Below are 21,201 nucleotides of genomic sequence, written 5' to 3'. Positions count from 1 at the left end.
TAAGGACAGATCAGCGGTTCTCAGCCTTCATTTTGTATGAAATTTCTGCAAATACAATCACCTGTTACTGTTGCTCAAGCAGTTAAAAGATGTGCTGTCAGGTCTCCACAGATCCACTCACTTCCATGTAAGCAACACCTGACCGGGACAGGAATCAACCCTATCAGCCTAATTGGGTCTGATAGGGTCCTGTTGTATTGCCTCAGATCTCTAGTCTGTGTTTCAGTATGTGTAATACCTGAATAGATCCAAGCAGACTCTCTATCAGCTGTGATTACAAAGTTGCTCTTTCATTCTTTATTGCAATGAAAAAATGACAATAATAAAATAATAAATTAATAAAAAAGTATTTGTAGGCAAATATATACTGACACACAGACAACCGCACATTCATATCCTCCCACCACTTACATACATACATACTGAGGTGGACAAGGTGATAACAGTTGTGCTAAAAAAGATATGAAAGTATGTGCAAAATGACAGAAGAGGTGTGTATTCTTCAGGTGTGCACAGTTGTCCAGTGTGTCCAGAGTTGCAGCAGCAACAATGCTGCAGCCAGTGGTGGTGTTCAGGTCGACCACAATTTGGACAAAATTATCCTCAAGTCTTGGGTCTCTTTGAGATTGGGTCTCGGGTGGCTTTTCCACAGGTTCATTTCAGACTGACTGCAAAATGTCACTCGATTTTTTTACACACATAGGCCTGAAGTACAGTCACACACACGGAAGAAAGACATGCAGATATGGAGCTTTGGTGGAGTGATGGGCTGCCACGTAGCAGCAGTCAGGGGTTTGGTGCCTCATCAAGGACACCTCTGCAGTCCCCAGGAGGAGAACTGGCACCTTTCCAGCTACCTGTCCACACTCCATGCTGTGGTCTGTGCTGGACTTGAACTGGCCATCCTCTGGTTCCCAGCCTAACTAAGGTGCTTTGAGCCTCATCCACTGAGTGCCACATGTCCTTCACATTAGATTTCCAAATGATCAGGGTTTTTTTAGTCTGAATAGGAAATGCAAGTATGCACAGTCCACTTTTTGACTTTGTGATGGGAATAAACTGCTCTGTGCGTGGTTGAGCAAGCATGTTTGTGAACAGTTGGAAGAGAACCACTCATACGGCCTTCTGGTCTTGTGTGTGGTCTTTCACAGCAGCTAGAACTGCAGAGCGAAAGGCAGCAACAGCAAATGAAAGAAGAGGAATTTGATGTGGCGAGCGCAACATACAGCTCGAGCCCTAAATTTTCAGAAATGCTGGATGTCTCTTTGGGCTGGTCCAGGACGTATTACAATCGGTCACATCAGTAGATGCGGTCTTTCATCTCCCTTGCAGCCTCGCTTCGTGGCCTTTTGATCTCAGCTGGATATTTATACCATTGCTCTGCTTTTGCACATTTATGCATGTTGCTACAACAACAAGAGCGTATGTATTCTTAAAACTTAAGATGTCACACACACAAGAGCAACGTGTGAAAAACTCTTTGCCATATCAACAGACTTGTACCCTCCAGCCCACTCACACACATGACCGCGCACGCACACACTCTTGGCTTTGCGCACACACACACCCACACACACACACATACATGCGTACAGACGTGGCTTTTGAAGGTTCTGACGTGGGCGATGCCTCAGTGTCAACTCTTTCCTGTGGGGAGACTTTCCACTGGCCTTTTTTTCCATGACTGCTCTGAGTTTTTTTTTTTTTTTTTTGTCAAGATAGACGGTTGAATTTTTTTGTCAACTTAATGCACGCACTGAATTTATTTTTTCAAATAAAGGCTTCTACCTCAACCCTGCCCCCCACGCTGCACTCCATCCGCTTCCACCGGGCCCCATTAATAATGCAGCCCATAATCCAGTCTTGGGCACGCTCATGCTAGCAGCCCCTTGGCCTGCCAATCATTGGCCTAATTAGCACTCCCGCTCCTTCCCTGCCTTCTCTGGCTCCTGCTGGAAAACACTCCACATATCCTAATCCGATCTCAGCGGTGATGGTTTTTTCTTCCATCGTGAGGTGGTTTTCTGTACTTGCAGATTGAGGTGTCTGCAAACACCAAACTTGTTTCCTTGTTGATTCAGTCAATCACACAGGAAGAGGTTTAGACAAACAGATTGTTGTGTTTGCAGGTGTACCATGTCAATGTCAGCGTGAATATCAAGTGTAAGGTAGGAAATGCAATAAGCATCTGCCGTTCTTTCTAGAATCTGTTTGTCTGTTTGTCGTTTGTGGCGACTCTTGTGCATTTGCGCAGTAATGTTTGACTGCTGTGGTATTTACATGTAAATCTGAAGCTGTCTCAAATGAAAACCAAAATGCATCTGAGTCATGTTGAGTCACCAAAAATGTTGGGCATGGTTGTCCAAAACTGAAAATTCACAAATATCAAAGATATTTGCTCTCAGGCATATCAGACATGAGATTAAACAAAGACAAACAAGTTCTAATATCATCTGAAGACAGAGCTGAGACACAGCAGTGAGCCAAGTCTATAGATAACCCCAGTGTTTCTGTCACATGTGCAGCATGTTACCATATAAGACAGCAATATGACTCACCCTGCTCACTGACCTACTATGTGGGAAGTCATGATTCATGCAAGCTGCATTTAAGCAGGCAGAGCCCAAAAATACTCTGGCATGCCATCACACAAACACATACACACACACACTCACACATACCTCACTTGCTCAGTCATACTCACCACCCACAGACACTGATAGGCTTAGATGCTGTCGGTAACATACAGTGAGAGACATTAGAAAGTTGTCAGAGCAAAGACTGGAATAACAAGATGACTGGATCTGTGCTGATGCCTTTTTGAGGTAATGCCAACGTATGCTAGTTGCTGAGGCTTTCAATGCCTGCTTTCTTTCTGTTTCTGTGACTTTGAATAGACGTAAAAGATGGTTCTTGACATATAAAAGTCAAGTCTAGTGCTGGTGCATCAGGTAGCTGCTGTGAAACAGATTTCATTGCATTTAAGCCATGCAAATATTTCCTCGATAGCATATTTGCTTACGTCAAACTGATGTGGCTGTGAACCATAGCTGTTGATTGTGTTCTTTGTCCTGATATTGTTTTTCAATGTGAGCAGGTTTTTCACGAACCATTACTCAGCAAGATGCACCTATTAATATCCTCTCGAGTGTTGTTGTTGTGATAGATACAACCACAAGACGCTACTCTGACAACAAAAAGTCTTCAAACGTCATCAAACAGCTGGCTAAGAATGCGAACTTTACTCGTCTTTTTGTTGATTATGGCGATTGAAACAGAAAAATAGATTTTTTAATTCAAGCTTACCCTGTTGTCTTGATATTTTCCGAATGTCAAAGACATAAGCCTCAATACATTTTTAAAGCAGATGTTGGCTGCTCTTATAATGAGTTTCTTGGTGTTTAATCCAGCCGTCTGTGATGGTTTCCATGCAGCTTGTGCTCCATGCTAATTGTTCCTTTTAAAAGGTAAATCTTTGCTGTGTTTTTGAGTATTGATTCACACGGTTGAGGTCACTGCCCGGCCCTTTCTATTGCTGGGAGATGAAGTAGCTCTGGTGTTAATTAGGCTGATTGCAGATAGACACAGGTTTGTACAGCGCACTGAGCGCATTATGGGCCATGCAGACAGATGCTCGCTCTCACAGCCGGTCCCATTCATCAGTGTCAGCAGCAGGAGCACCGCAGGATGGCCAGCACAACCTAACCTGCGTTACCCCTGTCACCTGACCAAACTAGACCTGGGTGTTGCTAATGGCATCACATGAAGGGACTCCTGAGAAGGTCCCTCCTCATGCCAGTAATTTAAATTAGATCAAGGTCAAGATTTCTGGAGTCCAGTTGAATCTTGTGCATGGACCAAGATTTCTTGTGCAGGAATTGACTGATTGATTGATTGGTTTTGTTGCTCAGTCTCCCAATCGAAGTGCAGGGAACAGTATTGATTTCTATCTGGAACAAAAAGCACTTGATCCATTTGTGGATGGACTTGAGTGTAATGACTCTATGTTAGGTCTACCTTGAACTGTCTTGAACATTGTTTATTGTAAAAACTTCAGCTGGCACATCTTGCGTACACAGTGTGAGGAACTTATAGTCTTTTCATTTTAATAGACTTTTTTTTATAAGACCTATGTTTCAAATTTAAATGCACATGAAAAATTATTCAGACATCTATATCAGTGTGATCAAACAGACGTAAAGGGACTCTCTCATTATACTTCCACATCCCTCGGTATGTAATCAGCAGAGCCTGGCGAGCAGCAGCAGCTTGTCTCAGATGTGGCTGTCTTGCATGTATTATCTCAGGATCAATATCAGCAACCCAGTGACCTTCTGAAAGGCTGTTTACCTTATCAGTGGTGGGGAAAATAAGGAGCCTCCGCCATGGATGTCAGTGAACTTTCTGTGGTTGGAGTGGAAAGCCCCCAAAAAAACACAGCTCGCCTTCAATCTTGTTTTATAATCTTAAGCAGAGGAATTTGCTTCAGGGATGATGTTGTGTTGTTGTTTTGACACAAAACACCACAGACGCTGTTTATTTGAATTAACCTTTATGTCCATCACTCTTTCTTTAAGGTGTGAATAAGTTTGTTGAAACGTGATAAAATCTCTCGCCACTGGCTGGTTCTCTTTTTTGTGTTCCAAGCCACCTCAGATTTTGAATTCACTACTCAGTCACTTCCTAAGTTACAGCTTGCTTGTTGCAGTGCAGAGACATGTCAGCCTTCCTTCCTCTTACTAAGAGTGGCCTTTTCTTTAAAAAGGATTTATTTGTGATTTAACGGTGTTTGGTGGTCTTATTGAGACATACGATTGAGCCTGAGCAGCATGATGTTTTACCTGCCATACCAACAGTTGCAGATGAAAAACACATTGAGTAATAAGAACTGGTTTTTGTTTTCAGGAACTGACAAATACACAGCCTTGTTTTTAGTCTTGATGACAGTGCATATTTGATGGTATTCAATGGGTTTTGCAATGGTGTCATAAGCCACAGAGGTCAGAGAGTTGTGTCAAACCATAGACAAGCACAGAACCCATACTGAGGTTACAACATAACAGTGAGAAACATCATTTGTAAATGAAAACCTTTCTGCATGATCAGTTCTGGATCATTTAATTCTCTAGAAGTAACCATCTTTTAACACTTAAACCCAAGTCTTATAAAATAAAGTGTGAAGTAAAGGAATAAACAAAAAAAGAGAAAGAGAGGGGGTGTAATAGCAGAACAGGCAGAAAAAAAAAGTGAGCCAATCCTCATTAACATTTTCTATTACAGCCCAGATAGAGCAATCCCTGTTTAATCGATCCCTGCACCTCATGTCCCTATTTGATGCTCGTAATGAACAATTAACACATTTCCGATGATGTCTGCAGTTTGTCCTGCGGGGAAGCACCATCCTGGGTATGATTAGCACCACCTTTCAATAAATATTAAAGGAGACCACATACAGTATGCTGCATTGAATGTATGATGCGCTGTATGTCTAGATACACACTATGTATTTTGGTACTATATTAAATATGAACTGAAATGCTGTTTAACCTTGTAAAATGAAAATACCATGAATTTCAATTCATTCATCCATTTTGCAGCAAGTCAAGGTGTAGCTTGGAGACGACAACTTTTTCAGTCTGCATTACAAACTGTGGGAGTTTAAAGCACCAGTCTTTAGGATTCAGTGGCATCTAGTGGTGAGATTGCAGATTGCGACCAACTGAAACCCCGTGACTCAGCCAAGCATGCAGGAGCCAATCTAGAGCCAGTGTTTGGTTTGTCTGTTCTGGGCTACTGTAGAAACATGGCGGTTCAACATGGCATAGAAGAGGACCCACTCCCTCTGTAGATATTCTTATCCTCAGGTGATTCTACATCTAAACATACCTATGAATATTATATTCCATTTCTGACTATAGATCCTCCTCAATGTTACACACTGGAACTTTAAATCTTAATAACATTCATGTTCTCTCTCTTAATAACTCTTAATAATACCTGATGGTTTGGGCCAGGTAGAAGATCTCTACTAGAGACTGAAAGTCAGGATATATTGGCTTGTGCTTCTTTGCTTTTAACAGTTCTTTCTATTGAATGGCGAGAGAGATGGCGAGAGAGAGAGTAATGGCGGCGCACACAGTTGCTGCGGCTCAGTGTTCTCCCGGTCGGTGCCATGTATGGCTGTTTTTGTACTTGTTGTTTATTGTTTTATGTGCGTTCTGTCAGGCGAATAAACACCTACAGCCGGCATGACCTCCTTAAAATCGGAATAATGCAAGGACAGATGACTGTGTGTTCATTATTTGTTTATTTTTATTTTTTTATTTTTTTATGCAATGACTGGGTGTGTATGACTATGTGTGTCTATGTATGCTGCTAATTATTTTATATGTTTTTATTTTATTTTTAGGGTAACACTAGCACTTAAATTAATTGTTTATTATTTTTTAAATTTATGCTAAATTAAGGACTGACCGGAGGGCACTTTAAATTTCGTTGTACCTGTGACAATGACAATAAAGATCTATTCTATTCTATTCTACTCTGATTCTGTCTTCTGAGACAGCTTTATGTGAAGTACTAAGTAAAGTAAAGTAAATTGCTGCCTTTAAAAGGGGTTTATTTCATTGGGATCATCAGTGTGCTCAGTAAATGTCATAGAAATCTGCCAACCAGATTTAGTTTTGGTTTTTTCCCCTAATGGTCATGCCATTAAAACAAAACAGGACAAAAACATCTCCTCTGGCAACTCTGAATATCAAAAGCTAATTTGATAATTTATTGGAAAGGCATGCATTATGCATTATCTAGTTGAGATAAGTTTGTAATCTGTAAAGTGTTGATCAAGAAGAGATTCAGACTAGATGACTAGATGAAAAGGGGGATTCACCAAAGTTATTAGGGATCATCTTCTGTAGACCAAGATTCCCCCAAATAATACATTTTATATAGGGTTATAGCTTGCTGTGAACCAAAGTAATAAAATCTGACAGTTTGATGGATAGATATGCTATCATACTGACCAACACTGCCACAAAAACTAGTCTGAGGGTATGGGGAAGGATAGTTTCATTTGAGGAAATGAAACCCCTCCAAAAATATAATGTGCACGATGCATTCAAAGACATTATATTTGAAAAGTTTTTTGTGGCTGAAAATGCTTCTGCTTGCATTTATTTTGCTTGCAGAACCATAAAGCAGATATATTTATATATATATATTATATTATATATATTTATTTATGTTTTCATTTGAACTTTACCGGGTAATACACACCCCAGATTAGGGCTTCCATTTACCTACCCATCATCCTCATCACCATCTATGTTGACATTTGCTGCCTTGTACGGCTCCAAGGGCATTTATTGCAGTGGCCTAATTTGATAATTCCAATTAAAACCATGTTCATCCTCAGTGTAATTACAGTCATTTGGCAGGAGCCCCCCCTCAATTGTGCACAGTGACACAGTGTTCATGTTAGTCTCACTCTGACTGTACTGGCTCGGTGGATAATGTTATTAGACTGTAGCAGCAGCAATTGAGACTAACCTTGTTTAGGAGCCACAGGATGTGTTTGTATTTTGTGTTCAGGTTTGTTCATTAGAATAAACCCCTTGAGATGTACCATCTCTTCATTGTGTCACAGTCATGTTCCATTGGACATATACACAACATATCCCACAGTCAGCTGTTCCTAAGACCTTCTGTCTGATTTTTTTATCTGCAACATCTCATCAGTAGCAGCAGGTGTTCATGAATGCGTCTGTGGGCCTCATTCTGCTCCATCCTGACTCATTGTCTGAGGCACTAATCTATCAGGAAATTATGAAGGACATGATCTAATATGTTGATATATCAACGAGTGATGGAATGAATATGGCTTGAGAAGGAATATCTGCCTCCACTTGCCAACATAGCTTCTGAAAATGTAGTTCCAATAATTTCCACAAAGTATTTCTTAGACTTAAGAATAAGAAATGAAGTAGCTTCTACTTTCTATTAAAGAATAGTCCCTATTGTGCCATTTCTTTGTCTGTCAGCATACGGAAAAACTACAGGCCTGATTTTTGTGGAACTTGGTGGAAGGGTGTAGCATGGGCCAAGAAAGAACCCATTCAGTTTTGTAGCAGATCCAAATCACAGTATATTGAGTACAATGTTACCACGGCTGATAGAAATTATGGCCAAAACTACAAAAATAAGACCCAGTCGTTGACAAAACAGTCTCCACAGTCCACAGATTCCCTTGGTCTGGAGCTTTAGCCCGTATCCCACAGTCTTTATCTGCAGGTGAAGATGGTACTGTAGACGATGATGACAACTGGGATTTGAACATCTACCGTACCATGACAACTGAGCAAGACCACATAGTAAGGTTGACAGTGCCTTCACAAGCGAGTAAGTGGACCTTGAGTGAACACTTGTCACCCACCTTGGTCTTATTATCCTAAGTACATTATGTTTGAGCAAGTGTCTTATTTTTGAGTAAGTGGACTTTGAGTGAAGATTGTTTGGTCAACTGCTGTTCCCAGGGTCAAGAATGAAAGGTTATGCCGTTGCATAACCGTTGCATATGCTGCAGCTTGAATGCAGTTACCTTTTGAACCAAATTCAGGTTTGTATATGCAAAATTGGCAATCCCTGCTAAGAGCCCTTCTACAGGCAAATAAAAATTCCTAGTACTTGCAGGTGCTTAATACCTATTTGCCTCAAGCACAAAGAAAGCAGGAAGGTAGCTGTCCGTGTTGGTTTTGATTCAAGGGCAAATAAACACTGTTTAAAGCGGTTGCATTGCTTTTTTTGCCCATCACTGCAGAACATCTGAGAGGAATGTGTTTCAGATATGTAAGCTTCCTGAATAGCAAATGATGTTTTTTATGATAGGAGCAATCATAGCACTGCCTCTGGGGGCTCTGTCTGCCCTCATTCCTTTATATATTTCATTCCTTCATGACCCAGCACCGCCTCTTCTTTCCACACACCCTGCACACTATTCAGCCGAGACCCAGAGAGACCGAGGACACACATCACAGAGCACATCATGACTCACTGTCACACATTGCCACCCCACCCTCCCGCCCCTCCTACTTAAAAGTCCCCAAACTAAGACCACGTCATGCGCTACAGTCAGGCCAAAGCTGACTCAAACATCCTGCTGCTTGGCCCGCTCAGCTCACTGATTGTTTGTGTGGTTTGAGTTGGTCCAGTCTTAATTTTGCTCTTCTAATGAACTGATGCAGAAAAAAAATGATGCACTATCTCAGCTGTGTTTCCATGGTGATAATCAGTGACACCTGTGACCTGCTGATCAACAAAAAAGAGGAAAATGTGGCCCACGATTTTGGTGTGTTGCAGATGAAATCATGCAAGAGTTGCCCTGTAGAAACGTTTTTATTTCTGCTACTGCTCCACTCTGAATCATCCCATTGTTCCTAAATTCTTCCAGTAGGGATGAATTCTCTTCCTAGATTGAAGTAACATTAACAATTAAAAATATGGAAGTCATATTTAAACAAAAGAGCCAAATATTAGCTTGTGAGAGCTTGTTTTTTCCTGTTTGCACTTGTACAAAATTATATTTAGTTCATATATTATATATTAAATGAATTAATACTAAATAAAAGTATTAATAATAATAAAATTAATTATACGTAAAGCAGTTTGAAGACGTTATCTTGAGCTCTGGGAAATTGTGATTAGTATATTTCTCCATATTTTTTCTTTACTGTTCTCCATATTTTTAATTTGACAAGAGTATCGCATTGCAAATTAGTTTAATGTAATTAACAGATCAACATCTTGGCAAATGTGCTTACATGCTTTCTTTCCGAGAGTGAGGTGAGGAGATTGATATCAATCTCCTGGTGTGCACTGAATACGTTGCTAGAGTCAGGACGTGGTTAGCCTAGCTTAGCATTATGACTGAGCACGTAACTTCCCCTAAAACCACACATTGTCATCTTTACGTTTCTGTAAATGCGGGGATGAAACAAAAGAAAGGCCTGATGAATGTTCATCAGTGAGCTTTAGAGGTGTTGGTAGGTGTTTAGCCAGGCTAGCTGTTTCTACCTGCTTCCAGTCTTTATTCTAGGTTAGGCTAACCACATCCTGTTTCCAGCTCTGTAGGCTACCTAACACTCAGACATGAGGCTAATATTGATCTTGTGTCTCTCAGAAAGTGATATAATACTAATAGTTTTAGATTATTTAGAATTTAAGATAGGTATAAGAGGTTGAGCCAGCAGTTGATCATATAGATCTGACTGTTTGATACATTTTAGCTGTAGGCAAAGTCTTGCTTGCTCCAGAAAGGGAACATTTCAGCATTGAGAACATGATTTTTAGAACAAAGATGCAACAGAGTAAATCTTCAAACCTTCCAGCAGCTACTGTATAGTGGTAAAACCATGTGTTAGTGAGGACAGTGATGAGGCAACAGCAGGACCAGTTAGTGCAGATATGAAGGCTGCAGCAGGTAAACATAAAGAAAGCCTTGGTGAGAACAGGATGTTACCTGCAGCTCCTTTCTTCTGCACCTTCTCTACAGTATGGCAGTGTGTGGCCTCCTCTGCAAGCACCGTCGCTCCATAAGCATAATTGCTGTAATGTGTATCAATCAGTCAGTCAAACTTTATTTATATAGCACATTTCATAGTGCGGTTCAAAGTGCTTTGTGCAGTGCAGAGCTCAACAGGTCTCCAGCCACATTAGTCTTAATCATCAGCCTCCCTCCGATCAGCAGGCTCACTCCAGGAGCAGCCAGCGGTACGCACTAAAGTCAGCTCTGACCGCTTGCCGGAGCATACTCATCACCATCACCCTGCGCTTTTGATCTGCACGGAAATACTGGCAAGCGGGTTGGCAGCATCTGTATCAGTGTGGCGGAAAGAGCTGCCGTCAACAACTGACCCTGGAAGTCAAAAAAAAGAAATAAAACTCTTTTCCATCCATCAGCACTTCTAATCAGAAATCTGCCACAACCTGCTATTTTGCGGTGTGTGTGTGTCTGGGTATGTGTCTGTCTGTATGTTTGTGAATATGCTTGCACTGTATTTGTGTGTGTGTGTGTGTGTGTGTGTGTGTGTGTGTGTGTGTGTGTGTGTGTGTGTGCCTTGTGTTTGTGCCATCCTTACATTTTCCTCCCACTGCAACAAACCGAAGTCCAAGCAAATGCATTCCAGGGTAGAAATAGCATGTTTGGATTGTTGTGAACCTCACAACCGCATCTGGAAACATTATTCTTGGAAGACCAAGGAAGCCAACTGAGAAATGTTTAGTGGAAATAAGTAAACTTTACAACAGCTGGACCTAGCCAGAACCCCAGAAGAGTCTGGACTGACATAGCTGTTCCACAACAGCCCCCATACCAGACTGTCTGCTGTAGCAGTAGATTGCTCTAGTCAAGTCATTACTACGTTTCTGTCACAGGTAAACAGCTGAATGTACTATTACAAATGCAAGTCAGGGCTCAGGGCAGCCTCACAAAGCCAGTCCACAATTTCCACTTCCCTCCTTGTGGTCTAGGCTCAGTATGCATTTGCTTGTGTCAGACGTCATTTCTAGTAAGCCCGCAGTGTAGATAGTAAATGATTGACAAGTGCTCTCCTGTACTGAGACATCAATGTGATCCCTTCTTGCACCTGATTGGACAAAAGCACCACTTGCTGAGCTGTGACTAGTCTTCAGAGATGCTGATTGTTCTGGAAATGCTGTCAACCGTCTAAATCGAAAACTTGATGTCAAAAATAGGTCAGTGCATTCATTGGCTCCTTTGCAAAACCTGGCCTACATAGGTGGTCATGACTTTTGTGAAATTTAAGAGGTGAAGGGTTACATCAGCACCTGCAATACTTTACACTATAGTTGGCAGATTGGTCTGGCTTCCAGCTCGGTTGATTTCAGTGGGTGTGAGATTTTTTCCAGTCTTAATTCTGACATGAGTTTAGGCAAGGTTTGAACAATTTTTGTGAGGCTGATTCAAGGCCTAAGATTCCTGCACAAATCACGTAGACACAATTAGTGAAATTTGTAAAACTAAACTTTTAAGGTCGTAAAGGAGGACTAGTGAGTAGATAAGTCTTCCATGTTTTAAAGACGCCAACGACCTCTGTCGTCTCGCCACTTGTTAGCAACTGCCTTTTTTAAGATATGTAAAAGGTTCAAAATTCACAGACAGAGTATTTACTGATGTATTTTATGTTGTAGAACAAAACCAAAAAATCTCTCTCTAACACAAGCTTATTGTGTTAACCACAAACCTTATTTTAAGCACCTAACCAAAAACTCATTCAAAAAAGTTCGAGGAGAGGGCACTAGAAATGCTAAAATGAAAACTCTGTCCCTGGATTCATTCATGCAGCACTCTTTTGAGAACGAGGTAATGGATTACATATTCTTCAACACTGTTCAACTTAGTACTTGAAACAGTAATCTCCCTCCTCCTTGCAGCCTTTTTATTCCACATTTAAACCTTTCACAATCCATTTTGTGGATTGAAAAGTTGCCTGTAAATGCTCCTGCCAGTATATTCTATATCTCCTAATATATCTCAAATTCACCTTCTGTGCAATAACATCTCTATATCCTGATGCAATTGTTGCTTCGGGATGAAAGAACAGCACTTGTGCATTGGTAGTGCCAAACACTTGATGCAGGTTTTTCAAAAGTTGTACTGCTGTCTACAGAATGATTGCTGGGTGTGGCACATGGAAACAAACAGAACGCATCATCCAATGATTTCATTCAGCACCCCTATAGGTTTTTGTGGGAACTGTCAACTGGATTGATTGCCTTGGGAAGGAAAACCGTTTGCCCATGTAACAACAGTCAGTGATCAGAGTTTCGACTGATCACTGACAGCGAGCTCCCCTTCACTGCGTTACCATCCCCTTCCTTTCCACTTACACGGTGAGGGGCTCCTATTTTTACAAGATGGTAGCTAGTTCTGTTTGCAAGGCGAAGACGCCTCTCAGTCTCCATTTACACACTTGGAGTAGTAGCTAAGCTCGCACCATTCCACACACAAACACATACATACACCATCTTTTCCTGAGGCCTGGAGTGTGTGTGGGGATAGCAGATCCTCTGGCTCTGAGAATCCTGGATGATGGGAGAAAGGATTGTGTTTTGGCAAGTGATGGCACTCGTTGCTGTGTTGGATTTTTGAGTCTTTATTTACTTAAGGGATGTTAGCGGTGCTTCCTCATTTTCAGTAACACTTCTCCTCTTGCGAAGCATTTTTCATACATAAAAGTATGAGTCATTGAGAGCTTTTTCGCTTAACTTAGTCACTGCCAACACTAGGAAGTTAAAGTGTAATGTGTTATCCCTTTATGTACACAAAAACATGTAATAAAAGACATCAGGTTATCACTTCCATATGTATGAGCTGTATCAAATGCAAGTTATACAAGACACAATCTCTAGACCAGGGACAAAGATTTTGGCATTGGACATGTTCTGGTGTCCCTTTATAGTATGAGTAGTATTAAGCAATCGCCTTTGAGCAGGCTTTGGTTACGGAACCCATCAGCTATCGTCTGATGCATTCATATGCAGATAATTGTTTATGGATATTAGCCAAAATGCATCTTTCCTCGTCATACTCACGTATCAAGTTGCTAATCGGACAGCAGAGGAAGTCTTGGCTTGGATACCCATTTTCCAGAACCACCGAAATATTGGCTGCTTCCCCTCAGAGGCTAAATCATGGTGAGACGACAGCCGATGGGTTCTGAGATTGAACAACATCTAGCTCTTCAGATTATTTTACCTCCAATCATAATAAGGAGAAATTTCATTAGAACAATTCCCTCCTGAATGGGAACATTGTCTGTGTGTAATCACATTTATTAGACCTCTACATTTGTCTGATAGCTCGCAAGCTAACTAAAAAAAACTGATGGGAACTTTTCTGAGGAAATCTAATTTGCAGCACTGTGTAAAACTAGGGCAAAAGGACAAAGTCACCTCATGTCAAGGCATTCATTTTGACATAAAATGTAATTTTATTCAGTGAAATAGCACACATTAACTCAATTTCAGAATTCTACTCTTTAACTCCTAATCACCCAAGAACAGGAATGGTCTGGACTGCTTCAGTTAGTGTGCTGTTGTGTCAGCAGGGGACTGAGAGTAGTAGAGTTCATTTCAAACTTGTGACCACAAGCCCATAGCTGAGGCATCTTGGCACTGAATATCGTCTGATATAAAGGCAAGTTTTGTGTGTCTGAGGGTAGATAGCTGTGCGTCTGTCATCACAGGGTGAGCTGGATGGAACGTTTGGCAGGAAAATCAGGGGCACGTGCTGTTGTGTTCCCAGAGATGAGCTTCTTGGGGTTTGTGTTTTGATGGAAGCGTGGAGTTACGCTGACTCCAGCCAGGCGAAGAAGCTGGAGCCAAAGTCGATTTTAACTCTTTTTGTTTTGTTTAATATTATTTATTGTAATACACCTGGGAATTTCAATGCAGTGCTCAGAGACAACAGTCTTATGTGCCCGTGCTTCTTTAACTGTTCTATTCTAATGGTTAAAAGCCAACTTCTCTGCTGTAATTTGGGTTCTTATCCTTTGGAGAAGCTGCTCCTGTACTCATATTCTCACCCAGCTTCAGCTGAGGTTTACTTGCTGAGTGTGTCCAAGCTGCTCAGCATACCTTTACAGTGAGTCCCTCTTAGATTACAAACACATGTGGACCTCTAAAGCAAATAGTACAGCACACTTTACTCTGCACTCTCTTGTCTACCTTTCATTTAAACATGACTGACTTTAAAAAAAAAGGTTGTTTGTTGATGTAGTTACCTGTTTTGTGTGTGTACGTGTGTGATTTTCGTGTGCAGTTGGTGCAAGTGGAAATGTGTGGACTACTCTCAAAGTCAGCCTTTTGTGATTCATCTATGGATGTTTTGTATGGGTCCACGGTGAGCAGGGTGCATGCACTGCAACATTTTGCTGGCTTTTAAATGTTAAAGGGGGAGCGACCACGTGAAGCAGAGAGCAGCAGGCAGTCAGGCTTGTATGTGTTGAATCATGAGGCTGGCTGCTGCAGACCGCTGAGGCTGATGTCAGCCCTGCGGTATGCGCTCGCTGGGCTCGGCTGTAAGCTGACCCCCCTCTGTTGTGCTTCTATTTCCAGGGCGTGAGCGGAATGTCCGTGGATGAGAAGCCTGAAGCCCCCATGTATGTGTATGAGTCGACGGTTCATTGTACCAATATCCTCCTCTGCCTCAACGACCAGCGGAAGCAGGATATCCTGTGCGATGTGACTGTCCGGGTGGAGGGCAAGGAGTTCCGCGGGCACCGGGCCGTGCTGGCCGCCTGCAGCGAGTATTTCCTACAGGCGCTGGTGGGCCAGGCGGAGAATGGCTTGGTCGTTAGCCTTCCGGAAGAGGTACGTCCATCAAACACGCCGTTTCCATGACAGTTTTCTCTTGCAGGGGTGGAACAGCTGTAGACTGTTAGACAATGCAACACTAAAGCTCCCCACTGACACCAGTACAAAAGCAATACGAACCACTGATGAACTGAAACCACTGGACTAAAGCCATTAATTCACCCTCTGCCTCAAGCAAAAACTCACAGAACATAGTCTTATGTAAACTAAAGAATAGTTAGTATAGTTGGTTGCGTAGTCCAGGTCCAAGTTCAAAAGCGTGTCCATGAACAAACCAAGAATGACGTACTTGCACATTACTGTTATTTATTCATTTGGCAGATGATAATGTGAAAAGCAGCTTTAAAGGACCAGTGTGTAGGATTTAGTGGCATCCAGTGGGGAAGTTGCAGATTGCAACCAACTGAATACAGCTGGCTTTCCAAGCATTTAGGAGAAACTACGGTGGCCACGAAACTTACACAAAAGGCCCCTTTAGAGCCAGTGTTTGGTTTGTCTGTTCTGGGCTACTGTAGAAACATGGCAGTTCAACATGGTGGACTCTGTAGAAGAGAACTTGCTGCCTTTGTTGATTAAATCAGCTCATTCTAAGGTAACAAAAACACAATGATTCCTATAGTCAGGTAATGTAATGAAAAGTAATGAAAACATACCTATTAATATTATATTCCATTTCTGATAATAGATCTTCCGAAACGTCCTAAACACACTGGACCTTTAACAGCACTCTTACAAAGTACAGTCCCATGAATCATCATGCACTAAGCCACAGCTCAGTCTGACTATAGCAGCTGCAGCTTGCATTGACTTTGTCAAACTCCATGGTCAGAGCAGTATTTCAGTATCCACTGATATTTTTCATATTTATGGGGGGGAAAGCCTTTCAACTCTCTTAAAGCTCTCTCACATCTGTAGTTTAGTTCATTTGGTCCAGACCAAGGGGCAAAAAAAGATACATTGTTGCATTTTAATTCTGGTCCGGGTTGTGTTCTCACTGGCTTTTAATAAAGGAATAAACATGAAGTCATTGCACTCACTGACAGGTAATTCATTCACAATTTTGTTGACTGACATGACCCACAGGGGAAATCAAATTCTGGTGACTGACAGCATATTATGCTGCACTTTACAGCACCTTATGAGAGTATTGATCTTCTCTGGTGTGACAAAGAGCTCCCAAACAAAGGTTGATATTGAGCATTATTAGTCGGGACTGTGATGGAGCTTGTATATCATTAATACTGACGACTAGACAAGACAGAGAACAAAACAAGCCTTTTTATATTACCGGAAGATACTGTGCAGTTGCTATGTTTCATTTGTGATTCATCACAGAAAATCCGTGCACTCCTACTTTGCTCGCAAGCTCCAGCTAACAGTTGGTGCGATAGCTGATTAAAACACTCAACAGTCAAATTTGTGGGAATAAAGCTTGGTGAAAACTTGCTTCATATTTTGTCTGAATTCACCTTAAGAGGTACAAAAATGACCCTGCAGTCGAGGTAAGGTCCTGTCAGGGCATTTTGTGCTTGATTTGTCTAACACAGAGCAAATTGCAGGGGTGTTAAGAAGGTTTCTTTTTATATATATATATTTGGTGGAAAGGGGGGGAGAGAGAGGGGGAAAAAAAAAAAAGGGGGACAAGAAGGATAGAACCCCGGCGGCGCAAAAAACACCCCCCCAAAAAAAAAAAAAAAATTTTGTAATAATTTCTCAATTTTAGTTTAGGCTATCTCTGGGGGCCTAGAGGACCCTGAGTGTTGCCCACTGGCACCTCACAATTTCTAAAAATCTTACCTTTACTCCATCTGCTCCCTTTTTAATATATTATCACCTTTCAGCTCTCACTTCACTGTTGACTTTTTGATTATTTTTAGAGATCATTTTGTTTTATTTTCTATTTGCAGTGCCTTTTCTCTGTCACGAGAGAGGATGGTAGTATAACAGTGTTTTAATTTGATCCGCCGTTTGCTGGAGGATAAAGACTCGTTGAAAGGTGTGACAAAGTGCATTATTGAGCCTATAGGGCTGTGATTGCCAATTAGCACCTGTCAGCTGCCGCCGCTGCCGTTGTCAGCAGCAGGTAGCATTCGTGGCGAGATTAACGCCACCTCGGGCTCAGCGCTCATCAGGTTCAGCAACACTCCTCTGTCTTGCTCACCTCAGCTCTCACACTGTCACTTTCAACTGATCTCCGTCAGAGCTCCTCCACCAAACACACGATGAAAGTACCCCTCTGACGTATTGATGTCACATGCCCACACTCACACACAGGCATACATACATGTGCTGCTGTGAAAACTGGGGCACATCCCACATGTGCTGCAGAGCTGTGGCTCCTCGCTGGGGCCAGCATGCATTAATAAAGTAACGCCTGTCAAACGACTTTGTCACCAGGCTCATTGAAAAGGAAGTTAGCATCAGATTGTCATCTCATGTAAAATGAGCATCAGGGGCTTTTTTTCCTCCTTAACTCAAAGAATGACTGCAGGGAACGGCTCTTGGATGCTCAAAGCAGCATCCCTTTCATTCACTCACTGCTCTCATGAATAATGTATGAGCTACTGTGTGTTTCAGGTGTGAGATGGAGTGTGAAAAAGTAACATCTTTCAATGACTGTCTCTTTAATGTGCTAGAAAGATAGGTTTTCACTAAAGCCTTCTTCCCTTTGTCCGTCCCTGTTCGGATTGACGGCATTTCACATATTTTTTATCGTTTTATCTAAATGGCAAAAACAACATATATATTTGAATAAATTGGCTTTATTCTCTCACAATGGACCCATGAGCTTGTATTTTCATTATTACTAATCTAATTGATGTCAGTCTCAATGTCAGAAAATAATGAATAATGCAGTTTCACAGCAGCCAAGGTGCTGTCTTAAAATTATGTGTGTAACATTTAGGAGTATCTAGAAATGGAATATAATATTCATAGGTATGTTTTCATTAGTATATAATCACCTCGATATAGGAATCATTATGTTTTTGTTACCTTTAGAATTTTTTATTACTACAGATGCCTTGGGTTGCCTTTCATGGAGTCCGCCATGTTGAACTGCCATGTTTCTACAGTAGCCCAGAACAGACAAACTAATCAGTAGTAGTTATTAGTTTCTTCTTTACGCCTGGAAGGGGAGGGTAAGGCAAGGGAGTTGTGATCTGCAACTACACCGCTAGATGCCATTAAATCCTACACACCGATCCTTTAATGAATTATCATATCTGGTGTCAGTGGTGGAAGCAGCATTCATGTAATACACACAGCAGTCCACCGTGGAAGTGTCACATTTTCAACATATGCTCTGCAGTCAAGTAAGCAATACTAAACAAGCACTGTTTCACTTTCAAAATAAGGCGCAGTTTGGTTAGATTTAAGCACTGAAAACTACGTAAGTTATGTTACGTACCTGACAATTGAACCTTTGACTTTTGGGTTCACACAGCACTTGAACAACAGTCTCCCTGTGTCTGTCGCTCTTTATGCTGCACCTTCATACATGTATGTACTTTTCACGTCTAGGCAGGGCAAAACACAACACTGACACAGTATCCTTTAGTGGATTGGCATGTCTGTTACATGCTTTGGTGTGAGACTGGGCTGACCTGAGTGAAGTAGTGATACCACTTAGTAACGAGTAAAACTTGTACATTCGCAATGATCAAGTTCTTTAATTACCAAAAGTACTCATTGTGCATAATGTCCCCTTCCAGAGTCTTATATAATATAGTATATATATTTTAGATTATTATTACTGATGCATTCACATGTAAAAAGTATTTGGACTCATTTGAACTATTATATATTGTTTATGTCTATATATTTTGGATATAAAATCTCAGTCTGCAGAGTAATAATGACTGAAATGTAGTGCAGTACAAGTATAACGTGTAAAGTACAAGAGTACAAGAGTAACAACAAATTGCCATAGTAACACAAGTTACTTCACTAAGGCTGTTTTTTTTTTTTTATCGTTTTCACCTATTTAAGGCGGAATTTTACTTTAAATAGCATTCTTCTGCCCTGTTCAGAAGGTCGTACATCTCTCTCTGACTGTCTAGACAAGTCACAGCAGCATCATCGAGGGATGTCATTTCATTGATGTGGCCAGTCAACTTTTTTAAGGTCCCCTGTCAGCCTTTGCTTCACGGTCAGTGACTGAAGCATGCTGACACATCTTTGCCTTGTGTCTGAACACCGTCCTCTCTCTCATGATGATGGGGGGAGGACTGGGTCTGCTCTGCCCCCACTGGTCTGTGTCAGCTCAGAAAAGCAGCCTTAAGCTGTGCTAGCTTGGGAACACTTCACTGGAACTTGTGTGTCTGCCTCTGGTCATGGAGAGTATTCCTTCAGCAGCTACTGAAGACTGCCACCTATGTGAAACAAATGCCAAATTAGAAAGACCCCGGCTGCCACTAGGGGAAAGAGGGGGAGCTTGGTGCGGATGAAATGTGAAACAAAGACCACCTCCCCCACCACCTTTATCACTCCTCTCTCATGGCCTCGCTGCCCTTGGAGTAGCCGGGGCTGGCGCGGGTGAGTGACATCATCTATATCTAATGTGATTGTGGGATTGCAGAGGGGCAGCCAGTTCCATCAAGGGGCTTTGTTGGCCATCACATCATGGGAACAAAACAATCCTGCTTTATCTCAGCGATGCTGTCCTCCGGGCCAGCCGGCAGGGGGAAGGAACAGAAGAGCACAACGTCCATGTTGGACGATAGAGGCTTCACACATACACACAGTGTTTCTCTACATCATATTTCTTGTGAGTGTAAGAACAAAGGGGGATTCATAAGAATCAGCATGTCACAAATACGAGCTAGGGAGAGGAATTTCAAAGGGAGCCCTCCACTGGAGAGAAGCAGTCATCACTGGGACAAACAGAAATGACCTCCATATTGTAGAACTGTGTACAAAGATGTGACTCAGTCTTCACTGCCGTGATCACATCTGACTGCTGTCAGCTACTTATTAGTGCAGCATGTTGCCTTTGTTCTCATTTACAAGAGGCTGATATTTAAATGATCCAGAATGCTATACATTGGAATGTTCCTAAATTGCAGCAGAAACCTAATTTATTGTAGTAATTACATTATTTAAAAATTCTGTTGACTTGAATTAATCAAAAAACTAGGATTGGCCACTGTATTGTTGACTTGTTGGCACATCTGACATTCAGTGTGGGAATGTTCTGACTAGCTGGAATGGTCGTGGCAGATCATCAGTGCTACTATTCTACCCTCTCGCGATTTTTATTCTGGAAAAAAGGCGAGGGCAGTGCTGTGATTCAGCAGAGCTCTGGTTCACAGACCTCAAACCACCTCCTGTTTGTCAGTTCTTTCCTTAGTCATGAACCAGGGAACACTGCACATTTTTCATCTCAAAAGAAAGCGCACACAAAAGTGCACCTCATTTTAAAAAGGAGTGAGCAGCAAAAAAGTAGTTTACCTGATGGTATGGCCAGGGTTAGGTTTTTCTGATGCAGGGTTTGGTGTTGTTGCGTCCCCAAGTGGATTAAATCCATATCCAAATAGGAAAGAGGGGAGTAGGGTTAAAGATAGTCGATAGTTCCCCCCACCCAGACTATTGATAAGGCATTTTGAGATAAGAAGCCAAAGGTAAAGTGTCGGTGCATGACTCCATGCATCATGTGGACCACCATTCATCCCAGAGGAGCCCCCAAAGCACAGTGTCAGTGGAGAAGAGATGAGAGAAGGAGAATAAGGATACAGTGGTATTTCTAAGGCATGCATCCAAGCTGAGATGGTTGGGATAGCCTTTCTGGCCTTTATTGACCAGGACCAGAAA

The 21,201-nt window shown here is 41.7% G+C and overlaps 1 protein-coding gene across 3 annotated transcripts in view; it reads left to right on the top strand.

Annotated features, from left to right (window-relative positions):
- The window catches only part of bach2b (BTB and CNC homology 1, basic leucine zipper transcription factor 2b), a 106,295-nt gene that overhangs the window by 55,526 nt on the left and 29,568 nt on the right, over window positions 1-21,201 (top strand). For 2 of the 3 annotated variants that reach the window (XM_051409891.1, XM_051409890.1), the window contains one exon: window positions 15,133-15,387. In XM_051409891.1, coding sequence (XP_051265851.1) covers window positions 15,145-15,387 — 243 coding nt within the window. In that variant the 5' untranslated portion in view covers window positions 15,133-15,144. Of the gene's footprint in view, window positions 1-2,290; window positions 2,826-15,132; window positions 15,388-21,201 lie in introns of those variants that run through there. The other variant, XM_051409892.1, reaches the window with a different exon arrangement.

The sequence above is a fragment of the Dicentrarchus labrax genome, unplaced genomic scaffold (genome assembly GCF_905237075.1).
Source record: "Dicentrarchus labrax unplaced genomic scaffold, dlabrax2021, whole genome shotgun sequence".
Taxonomy (NCBI): domain Eukaryota; kingdom Metazoa; phylum Chordata; class Actinopteri; family Moronidae; genus Dicentrarchus; species Dicentrarchus labrax.
The sequence above is the reverse complement of the archived record's forward strand: the minus strand, read 5'-3'. Positions and strand labels throughout refer to the sequence as shown.